Consider the following 12,030-nt stretch of genomic DNA (forward strand, 5'->3'; position numbering starts at 1 on the left):
CCTCCCGAATCCTCCCCAAATCCTCCCAAATCCTCCCAAATCCTCCCCAAATCCTCCCCAAATCCTCCCCAAATCCTCCCAAACCCTCCCCAAATCCTCCCAAATCCTCCCAAATCCTCCCCAATCCTCCCCGAATCCTCCCGAATCCTCCCAAATCCTCCCAAATCCTCCCCGAATCCTCCCCAAATCCTCCCCAAATCCTCCCGAATCCTCCCCAAATCCTCCCCGAATCCTCCCAAATCCTCCCAAACCCTCCAGAATCCTCCCTGCCCCATCACAGGGGGTCCTGTGCAAGGCCACGGGGAGCGGCTGCGGCCGCCGCTGGCTCAGGAGCTCTGTGGGCAGGAAAGGGGGTGACACTGGGACTGGGGGTGCTCGCAGGGCTTCCCTTAATGGTGCCTCCTTCGGTGTTGGGTCAAGCGAGAGCTTCTGGAGAATCTCTCCCCACACACAGGACACTCACCGGGCCTCTCCCCGGTGTGGATGTGCCTGTGGGTGACGAGGCTGGAGCTGTGCTTGAAGCCCTTCCCGCACTCAGGGCAGCAGAAGGGCCTCTCCTGTGTGTGAATCCACTGATGCACTGAAGCATGGACAGACGGCTCCTCAACTAATTAAAGCTGGAAAGAAGGGTATTTTATTGCAGTGCTGGACACATGTGGAATCATTTCCAAATACATGTGCAAGGAGTTGCAGACTCCTGCTTTCTATTTATACAGGAAAGGTTTTACATATCCAAGCTGTTTCTAAGGACACATAATACATAATCATTACCTGCCCGCTTTGTATTATAATCAGCTGAATATCCATTACAGCTGTGCAATCGTGTTTCCTTAACTGGGTCTTTGGGATTTTGAAATAAGGGAGTGGGTGTAAGGGAGGAAGAAAGCTGTCTTCCTCAAGGTAAACTCTTCACCCATGGCCAGTTTGCAGGACTTTTTGATCTGCTGGTCACGGTAGCCTCTCCTAACTGCTGATTATTCTTAAGGCAAGATATTTCTATGGTCTCTGCTCCTTCACAATTCCTACATCTATCCCTGTCACTCCTAGCTTTACTTTTCTAATATATTTGCTACTCTTTAACTAAGACATGTGATTTTTGCTAGCTAACTTGGCTTCTTAACTAATTTTAAAATCTTAACTAAAATACGAAATCTTCTACTATCTCAGTTATATTCCCAGCTGTCCCCTTGACTCATCCACAGTTTTCAATTATCCTAAATACATTTCCAGCTGATCCTTGGCTCATTACGATGAGATTGGAGCTTCTCAGAAACCACTTCCTACACTTGGGACACTCATAGGGCCTCTCCCTGGTGTGAATCTTGTGGTGCTGATGAACTTGGAGATCCACCCAAAGCCCTTCCCACACTCCCCACACTTGTAGGGCTGATTGATTCCCCATCTGGATCACCTGGTGCCAGATCAGGTCTGATCTCCGGAGCTCCAGCTGAAGCCCTTCCCACATTCCAAGCGCTTGTGGAGCTTCTGCCCACCATGAGTCATCTCCACCATCTCTGAGTGCCAAATGGATCTCTGGCTGCCTTCTAGGCACAGAGGGGCTCTTACCTCCTCACAACTCCCAGGGCTGGGTTTGCAGCCCCTCCTTGTGTGGGATCTCCAGGGCTTTTCCTCCCCATTGGGTTCCCATGCTGTGGAGCTGCTCAAAAAAGCCTCAAAACAGAGGTTCTGAGCAGCGATTTGTCCTCCCAGGTCTCTGTCTGCAGCTCAGTGCCTGGGGTAAGGAAAGAAAAGAAGAGGAAGGGATGTGGAAGGAAGAAGGATAGAATGAGAAGAGAAAGGAGGGTGGACAAGGAGAGGATGGGATTTGCCTCCATGCCAGAGGGAAGGGGAAGGAGATCCCACCAATTCATCCCTGGCAGGACAGCGTTGGCAGCAGTGCTGTCCTGCAGCCAGGGGCAATGTTGGGCTGATAGGTGGAGCAGAGGAGAGGGGGAAAGGGGCAGTGACTTCCTCCTCACCTGCCTCAGTGTTCCATGCTATCTTCCTTTACCTCACAGCCTCCACCAGCTCCACCTGCACAAAGGTTGGGATGGACAAATCCTGGCTTGGGGGAAAAACAAAGGGTGAGCACCTTGGTCCTGCTGCCCAAGTCCAGCTCGAGAAGTCACCACCCTGTTCACAGTTGGATGGGCCCAGACTCTGCTCATCTCCAGAGTCCCCCACTCCTCCAGGCTGCTGGGATCCCCCAGCTCCAGGATTGGCCATTGCTGCTCTCCCCACTCCGATGCCAATTGGAACCCCAAAACCAATGTCCCCCCCAAACTGTTACCACTGCCCCAGCCGGTACAGAGATCGCTACAGGAACCCTTCACAAGTCTCCAAAGGGGCATCTGCGTCTCACCTTTGGGGCAATGCAAGATCCAAATATCCCTTTCCCTGCAAAAAAAAACTCCCAGAAATCCCCCAATGGATTTGGGGTGAGCTCCCCCTCCCCACTTACCTGCAGGATCTGGGCGAGTAAATGCTGCCATGACCAGGGGAGCTGCAGACTCAGCAGAAGGGCAGGCAAACCGTGTGGATCTGCTGCGGTTCCTCCTCTTCCTCCTCCTGTTCCTGTTCCTTCTTTTCCCTAACCTCCTCCTCATCTCTCTCTCCTCTTCCTACTGCTCCTCCTCCCTGACCACCCCAGATCCCCCTTTCCTACCCACCTCTCCCCCATGGCTGCAGCACCAGTGTTTGGATAGAGGGAACCTCCCATGAGCCCCCCAGGTATGGGCAGGGGGCTTGGGGACCCACCCAGTGCAGATCCATTCCCCCCTCCCAGAGCCTCACGGAAATCACTCCAGGGATCAAGTGATGGGGACACTAAGGGATCCCCATGGAACCACCCATTTTTGATCCCATCCCCACCCTTCCCTCCCCACTCCCATTGTTCCCCCAACCCAAAGACCCCTCCCAACTCAATCTGAGGGTCCCATTCCTCTCCTGGTCGGAATCCTCTTTTCCCCTGCTCTCCCACCCCTTCCCCATTGTGCCTCCAGCTCTACCTCTCACCCCTGGGCTTGGATTTGGGGATCCAGGCCCCTCCTGTTCAGTTTGAGGATCACATCCCCCCTTTCCCTCAATTCAGGCAGCTCCTGGAAGCTTTTTCCTGGGAGGAATCCCTGAGTTTTGGGACTTTTAGGATGTAGCTTAGGAGGAGAACAGCTCTGTCGGGCTTTCCCCTCCCTGTTGTGGCCCCTCAGCTGTTCCCGACACCCTGGGGGTGTTGGGATTTCCCTCCTAGGGACAAGGACGTTCATCCCCTTCCAGGAGCCCAGTGCCCAGCTGGGGCTCCAGGTCAGGGGTCCTTGAGCAGCTGCCCCAGAACCTCCACCAGGTTCTCCCAGCGCAGCCGGAGCCGCTCGGCCTGGGCTCCCCAAAGGCCTCAGCAAGGTCCAAGTCCTGCCCAGGAACCCTCAACTCCCTCAAGCCCAGCATCCCCCTCATCCCCTGCAAGTTCCTCCCATGGCACCGGCCATGGCCATGTCCCCACTTGTCACTGGCCATGTCCCACCATGTCCTCACCCATGGCTGTCTCCCCACCATGTTTCCATCCCTGTCACTGCCCCCCATGTCTCCATCCATGCCTGTGTCTCCCCATGTCCCTAGGGATGGCCCTGTCCCCCTCCATGTCCATGCGTGCCCATGTCACTCTCCATGTCTAATGCTTTTTCTCTTTTTGAGCCTGGTCTTATAAGCTCTCAGAGATAAGCATTATACCCTTGATAGCTCAGCTACCTCAGGTGGCATAAAACAAGCAGGATGGCTCATGTGACAGTGTTGGGAATAAAAAGTTTTAATAAAAGTCAAAAATAAAAAAGCTTTTTACAGAGAAAAGCCAAGTCAGGGCAGAGGCTCTTGCTCTTGCTAAAACACTTCACTAAAGCAATTAACTTCTTTTGTTCTCTTCTTTTCTAGGGAATTGCTTAGGTGGGACTTTTTGGCTCCTGTCCAGTTAGCTACCCTTAAGTTTGAGGTGAAGTCCCAGAGGTCCTATGAGGTGTCTTTCAACCAAATTGAGGAGAGAAACACCTGACCTTTTGTCCTTTTTAAGGGAACAAAAGGTAACTTGTCTACTCTGTCAACAGAGGGCACATTCTTACACGTGTCCCACCATGTCTGTGTCCTACCATGACCACATCCACTAACTTAGTTCAATGTCTATTTTTACTTCAATATTGGATATTTTAAAGGGATAAAGAGAAATGAAAACAAAATCAAAGCCAAAAGAAAGACTTCCATGTCCATGCTGGCTGAGGATCCACGTGCTTGGGTGGAGGGAAGAACCTTTTTGGTGGAGTTTCTACCCCACTGTCTCCAAAATCTTGGTCTTTTCCCCAGTTTTTCCACCATCTGGCTGCAGAAGACACCCTTGGGCAATAGAAAATCAAAATCGTGGAATCCCTGAAGTTGGAAAAGACCTTGTCCTGGTTCAGAGCAAATTTGGGAGAGAACCTCCAAAGGGATTCCTCTGGAAAGCAGATTCAATTGGCTCCTCCCCCAGCCAGTTTGGGAAAAATATCTCCTTGGAGAACAGTGGAAAAAACTGTTTTTTAAAGAATAAAACCTAAACAATATTAAACAATAAAACCTCTTGCTGCTCTAAAAGAGAGACAAACTCAGGAAGTCCCTCCGTGGGTTGTAGCTCAGCTCACTCAGTCTCTTATCAGTCCCTCCGGTGCTGGAAATGCCACAGTCCAGGCCTGGCCCGCTGGGCCACAGGTGTGAGCTGCCAGTGCTCTTCTGGGTGTTCAGGCCAGAGCAGGTTTAAACAGGTCCAAAGAAAAGGGAAAAACAGCCACAGTCCAGGGAACTTCTCTGCCACAGCTAGCTAAAACTAATTAACAGCAAAGGAGAGATCTGTACCTCTGTCTGTCCATCTGCAACAACCTGGCCCAGGAGCAGGAATGTGGAGGAGTGAGTGCAGTTTCTGAAAACAAACTCTGCCCTTCTCTCCCTCCTTTGCTCTCGGAACAAGTCTTAAAGGTGCAAAAATTATAATTCACCATAAACACAACAAACAACTGGAGATACAAGCATCAAATAGTCAACCTAGGACATACCTCCAAGACCATTCAGTATTCCTTGATGCCACCAGAAGATAGGATTGAATGCAAAAGATTTTATGGAGTTGGAAGTCATTAAATCTGCTCTCCCCAAGGAATTCCCATTGTTGGTCTGTGCCCCAATGGATGTTCCTGCCACTGGGTTTATCTAGGTGCCCACAGGGAATGAGGAAGATGTGGAGCCTCCCAGCCAAGTGTCTTCCCAACACAGATAACCAGGCCCATAGATCACCAAGACTGCCCAATGAATGTCACTGAGGATCATCCAACGTGGATCCTCCCATAGGGAATGGAGCTGGGAGGAGCATAAGAAGCTCTTCCCACCCTTGGGGAACTCACAGGGCTTCCCCCCTTAGTGGCGCCTCCGTTGGTGTTTGATCAAAACTGATCTCTGTGAGAAGCTCTTCCCACACTTCCCACACTCGTAGAGCCTCTCCCCGGTGTGGATGTGCCGGTGCTCGGTGAGGTCGGAGTTGTGCTTGAAGCCCTTCCCACAGTCGGGGCAGCGGTAGGGCCTCTCCTCGGTGTGACTCCGCTGATGTACGAGGAGACTGGAGCTGATCTGAAACCTCTTCCCACACTGGGAACACTCGTAGGGCTTCTCCCCGCTGTGGATGCGCTGGTGCTTTCTCAGGTCTGAGTGCCACCCATAGCTCTTCCCACATTCCAAGCAGGTGTAGGGCCGTTCCCCAGTGTGGATCACCTGGTGCCGAATCAGGGCTGAGCTTTCTCTGAAACTCTTCCCACATTCCCCACACTTGTAGGGCTTTTCCCCAGTATGGATCTTTTTGTGTTCCGTAAGCTGGGAGTTGAGGCTGAAGCTCATCCCACACACCCCACACTCGTAGGGCTTTTCTCCAGTGTGGATCCTCTCGTGTCTCCTCAGGCCAGAGCTGTGCCTGAAGCTCTTCCCACATTCCCCACACTCATAGGGTTTTTCCCCAGTGTGGATCCTCTGGTGTTGCATCAGGTAGCCCTTCTGGCTGAAGCTCATCCCACATTTACCACACTCAAAGGGCTTTTCCCCAGTGTGGATTACCGAGTGCTGTATCAGGCTGCTCCTCTGGCTGAAGCTCTTCCCACATTCCCCACACTCAAAGGGCTTTTCCCCAGTGTGGATCCTCTGATGTTGGATCAGAATGGAGTTCTGGCTGAAGCTCCTCCCACACTCCCCACACTCAAAGGGCCTCTCCCCGGTGTGGAATCTCTGGTGAAGTCTCAAACTGGAGCTCCACCTGAAACACTTTCCACATTCCTCACACTCGTAGGGCCGTTCCCCAGTGTGGATCACCTGGTGCTCGATCAGGTGGGAGCTCCGGCTGAAACCCTTCCCACATTCCAAGCACTTGTGCGGCTTCTCCCTGCCACGAGGCTTCTCCACCAGCTCTGAGCTCTGGCTGGATCTCTGCCCACCTTCCTGGCTCAGGAGGGCTCTTTCCTCCCTGCAGCTCCCTGGGCTGGGTTTGCTGCCACTCCTTGTGCGGGATCTCCAGGGCTTTTCCTCCTCCTCCATTTCCTCCATTTTCATTCCTCCCCGGGAATGAAAAATCCTGGTCTGGGGGAAAAAAAAAAGAACAGAGCATCTTGGACTGGGAGTTTCTCCTGTCCCCACTTCATCTCACCAAGTCATTGGGCATTGTGTGTCTATAAGAACCTCCAAAACACCAAGGTTCAGCATAAAAATCCTCCAAACTTTAAGACACAGATCAAAACCTCCCCAAACATCAAGATTCAGTAAAAAATTCCTCCAAAACATAAAGATTCAGCCCCTAAAAAAAATAAAGCACCAACATTTAACCCAATAAAGCTGAGAAATGCCGTGATTCACCCCTGTGAAAATCGTGGAACCCCTCAACAGTCACGTGCTGCATGTGGGGTGACAATGCTCCTGGGGCTGAGGGGAGGCTATAGATACAAGGAGGTATGGAACCTTGTGGTGATCCTTGTTTCTGCTCCTCCTCCTCCGGTGTCCCTATTCTTCCTCACACTCCTCTTCCTCCTCCTATTCCTCCTTCTCCTGCACAATCCCACCCTCTCCTGCCACCTGCATCCTTTGACCATTCTGTTCCTCAAGCCTGCTTCTCCTTCCCTTCTCCTCCTGCCCCCAGGCCCAGCACCCACTGCCGGCTGCCTCTTCCCCCCACACCCACAGCATCCCAGCGCAGGGGCAGGGATGGAGCTGGGGCAGGTCGGGCTGGGGCAGCGCTGGGCTCTCGGCCGCTCCCGCCCGCACTCGGTCCCCACTGCAGCCGCTCCCGCCAGGACAGCGCGGGGGGGCCCGGCCTTGGCGCTGCCCCACTCCCACCTCCCCAAATTCCCCTCGCGGGGCCATGGGGCCGAGGGGGGGCGCAGGTGGGTCCAGGTGGGGAACGCGGGGAGCTGCGAGTCTGCCTGGCAACTGGTGAGTCATCAGCGCCGCGGGCTCTGATTGGCTGAGCTCTGCCCGAGCCCTGGGGCTGCAGCACAGAGGGGACACCCTGCTCCAGGGGGGATGTCCCACAAACGGGGGACCCCATGGAAGGAACCACAGGAAAGTGTCTTTACAAACAGATGCTCTAAAGCTGCTCGGAGATAGGGCCAGGCAACTTTTTTATGTAAGGAAGTGACAGGAGAAGACATCGGTTTCAGAAAATTTTATTAATTGATGACACAGACTGCTGCTCAGCCAAGGTCCTGCTCTATTCATGAACTTCCAGAAGAACAACAAAGACTTAACAGAGCCATTAATATCGTTTGCTATATGAAAGTGGGGTGCATATTAATGGTGTATGTAGTAGGTGGACTGGGATATCTGTAGCTCTCAAGTACTTCAGCCAATTAGGAAAGAGAGAGTGAGATGTGGCCAGGAGAATTAGGATGAAAAGGAGGGCTGTGTCCTTCAACAATTGGAGAGATCCCATGGGAAATGTCCCATGGCCTCTCCCAGTTTTAGAAATGAAATTACTTTTACAGTACTCCTCTGTATTCTTTGTGGACAGAATCGTCTGGTGATGTCAATTTTCCCGCACACCCTGGGGCTCATCCCGAATTCCTTCCACCCTCCGGGGCGGCGGGCAGGGAGTGCAGCTGAAGGTGCCTCACCCACTTTGGGTGATCGGCTCCCTTGGCTGGCAGTGGCACTGGGGATTGATTGGGGACCCGGGAGTGACCAGGAGACAGACGAGTGACACATCAGGGGGTCTGTGAAGAGTCAGCAGGGAGAGAGCACTGAAAATCTCATCAGTGAGTGCCCTGGGATCCTCGGGGAGTGAACATGGCAGGGCACCCATGGAGGGGAGAAAAGGGAAAGCCAGGGAGGGTCCTGGCCAAAGTGATGATTATCCCAAAATGTCTCTGAAGGGTCCCCTGGGAGAATGTTGAGGTAGTTTGCATATTTCCCCAGAGGTAATTAAGGACATGGACACCCAAGGGGGGCAATAAGGGAAGGGGAGAAGGGATTTGGACAACAGGGGATGGATGGGGTTGGTGTGCTGGGAAGGGATCGGGTGAAGAGAAGTGTGCAGGAATATGGTTCAGGTAAGAAGCAGCAGGAGGAATCTATGTGGTAAGAAAAAGGATGATGGAAAAGAGGAGAAAGAGAAAAATACAGAGGACTGAAATGTTTTTCAGCAGGGTCTTATCCTCACATTTGCCAGCTGATCCAGATCCTTTCCATCCCCGGTTTCCAGGAGAGGAAAAGCAGGAGGTCAGGATGCCAGGGGTTTCTCTGCGGTGGCAGCGGCAGCACCGGGCGCAGAGGTGCGGCACCGGGAGCACGGGCTGGGGCCTGTGGGGAGCTGCGGGGCCGGGCCGGGGCTGTGGGGCAGCCGGGGCTCAGCGCCGGGCGCTGCCTGACCCCACCAGCCCCGGGCAGGGCCGGCAGTGGCCCCCGGCCCCCAGGAGGCTGCGGGACGCCCCGGCCGCTGCCCGGCCCCGGGGAGCTGCCGGCCCTGCCCGCCGGGGGGGCCGCCTTTGGACACTGCGGCAGGACAGGCACCGGCTCTGCCACACGGGCTGGGCAGGGACCCTGAGCACAACGGGGAAAACAAAGGAACAGCTGGGAAATGCAGAGTGCACATGAAGGATCAGGATTTGCTGTTCAGGATTTGGTCTGGGTCCCTGCAGAAAGGAAAGGTTTTGCAGAAAGCTCAGCAGCTCTCAGAGGATGAGCACCCACAGGCAGTGACCGGGGCTGCAGGAGTGGCACAAGAAGCCCTGCAGCACTTGGGCACAAGGGCACAGCAGCTGAAGGCAAGAAGGGATGAGCAAAAGGCCAAGCTGAAGGCAAAGGCCATGGCAGAGTTCCCACAGCCCCTGAGGGATCAACCCCAGGGCCCAAGGGGGCCCCAGCACCCAGGGCATGACGGGGTCGGCCACAAGCACCTGGCAGAGGCATTGCCCTCCTGGCCAGGGCAGAGCCCACCCAAACAGCCCCTGGGAAGGAGTCAGGGCTCCAGCTGCAGCCCAAGGACACTGCAAGCACAGACAGCAGCACCCTCAGCAGGAGCAAGTCCACCCCTGCATGGACATGGATTGGCAGGGCTCTCTGAGCTCCCATCCCACCGGGGACCCACCACACTGGAGCCCTGGAGAACATTCAGGCTGGGTCTGCATCCAGAGGAGGCCTCTCCTGATGGACACAGGGGCCTCTCCATCCACTCTGAATCTTACACCTAACGGGGGAAAATTGTAAAGGAGTGTTTTCATTATTAAGGGAATAAATGGGAAAGCTGAGCTGGTGTCATTTGTTCAATCACTATTAGGAGCTGTGGGGGATAGGTTTGAAATAAACTAATTTCTTTTTCTTCCTTTCTTCCTACTGTGATTGTTATTAACTAGGAAGGAATTTGATGGTGGCATTGGAATATTGTAAAAGGTGATACAGAGGCTATTGCTGCTGTACCTTTGTGTCAAATGTCTGGGAAGGCCTATGCTGAAGGGAACCCAGAGGTGTGGGCAGCCCCATGGAAAGACGGAAAATTTGATGCGGAGCCTCTCCAAATTACTTGGAAGCAACCAGGACTAGTGGTGTCTAAAAGCAACACCCTGTTCCAGGGGAGGGAAGGAAGGGCTCACAGCCTGGTATGGAGTCCCTGCTAAAGGCAGGGCTTTTGGAGCCAGGGATGTCTCCCTACAGCACTCCTATCCTGCCAGTCAGGGAATCAGATGGCTCCAATGAGGAGGACAAGGAGAAGTGGCAGACAAAGCCCCTGTGAAATAGCTCAATTTGCTATCTAAAAAATACCTTTTGAGTATCTTAAAAAGAAGTTCAAATGATGGAGAAAAAGGTTAAATTTGGGAAATAGTGGGACTGAAGATTCCTGGTGGATTGACCCAGAGAGGGTCTGGGGAATCTCAGAAGTAACATTTCCCAGGACCAAAAACGACCTGAGACAATTCAAAGGATTAATAGGGAATTACACAGCCTGGATTGAGGATTCTCTTTCCAGCCAGAACATTGTAGGACTTTTTAACCTCAGACAGCCTCCATGCTGTGGTATGGACAGGAGAAAGTGAGCAAAACTTGGGAAAATGAACAACCAAAAATATTGATGCCTCAGCTGGGGCTCTTCCAGACTCAGAAAAGAAATTGGAATTGTAGGGGAATGTTCAACAGGGCCATGCCAAAGGAATCCTTGGGCCAAAATGTTTCACCCAGTGGCCAGAGTGGCCTCATTGCCTGCAGAATTGTGCAGCCACAGCTTCAACGGGAACTGAGGCCCAAAAGCTCAACAGGATCTCCGACTGTTCCAGTCTGCCATCAAGTTCAAGCTTTGATCACCAAAAGAGCCTCGCAATGGATGAGCAGTGCTCGGTTATTACAGTGTGAAACTTGTTCAGTGGCACAGGAGGATCCAGAACTGAGGACAGGGGAAGGGTTTAACCCAGCCTCCTGTTTGAACAGCCCACAGAGGGGCTGGGAAGAAACCCAGCACTGCATTCAAGTGACACAGCTCCAGACCCAGCCTGGGGGAGATTCAGGAGACATTGCCTGGCCTGAGGCAGAAAATGTCTTTGTGGATGGCTCTTCAAGGGCAGCAGAAGGGAAAAGAGTTCCAAGACACGCTGTTATTGAGGAAAGGGAATCAGACAAAGTGCAGGTTACCCCCATGGTCAGCTCAACCAGCACAGCTGTGTGTGCTTGTAAGAGCCTGGCACTGAAATGCCCTGAGCAGGAAGGCTTCAATATCTTCTGGTGACACCATCTCACCTAACAGGGGGGCAAAAGCAATTCTGATTGCTCAGCAACCACTGGATCACTTATTAAGGTATTTCTAAAAGACATAATTCCAACAAAAGGGATTGTGGAAGCAACAGACTCAGAGAGCAGAACTCATTTTACAGGAAAGATCCTCCAGGGGGTTATGGCAGCTTTAGGAATACAATGGGACCTCCAGAACCCCTGGCAACCCCAGAGCTCAGGATGGGTACAAAGAATGAATGGGGAAAGAAAGAAACACCTCTGGAAGCTGGGGATAGAAACCAAGATGCCATGGGTACGGCTTTTGCCATTGGCTTGGGTAAGAAGAAGAGCCAGAGCCAGGGCAGATATTCAATTATTTCCCCTTGCAATTGATCTCTGGAATTCCTTACCCTGGTTATTTTCCACCTAGTGCAGGGTGGAGATAAGGGATGCACATTTAAAGCAGTCTGTGGCCAGAATCCTGTCTCTGGTGCAATCTCTCCCACAGGAAGCTGGGCTGGCACAGAGCCTGCCTTGGCACTTTGCTGCTGCCAACATCCAAGCAGGACATGGGCTCTGCCTAAGGAGTGCAAAGCAGCACCACTGGTGGCCAAGTGGCGTGGCCCATGCCAAGGGGCCCCGAGGCCAGAAACAGCCGCCAGCACAGCTGAACACGGGGGGACCCCTCAGCCTGGGCTCCAGGTCTCTGCAGCCCCGGAGATTTGCACTTCCCGCCTGCAGCAGGAGGATGGGAGGCCCCCCTGAGCCTGCACTGAAGGCAGCGCAGCAGCAGCCAGG

General features: G+C 53.2%; 1 protein-coding gene across 1 annotated transcript in view; it reads right to left on the reverse strand.

The window, feature by feature from the left end:
* Window positions 1-4,373: 4,373 nt before the first annotated feature.
* Window positions 4,374-12,030, reverse strand: part of LOC146763998 (uncharacterized) — a 330,063-nt gene continuing 322,406 nt past the window's right edge. Inside the window, 1 exon segment of the mRNA XM_085565501.1 lies at window positions 4,374-6,430. Coding sequence (XP_085421627.1) covers window positions 5,422-6,430 — 1,009 coding nt within the window. The 3' untranslated portion in view covers window positions 4,374-5,421.

The sequence above is a fragment of the Lonchura striata genome, chromosome 36, assembly GCF_050655825.1.
Source record: "Lonchura striata isolate lonStrDom1 chromosome 36, ASM5065582v1, whole genome shotgun sequence".
NCBI classification, from domain to species: Eukaryota; Metazoa; Chordata; class Aves; order Passeriformes; family Estrildidae; genus Lonchura; species Lonchura striata.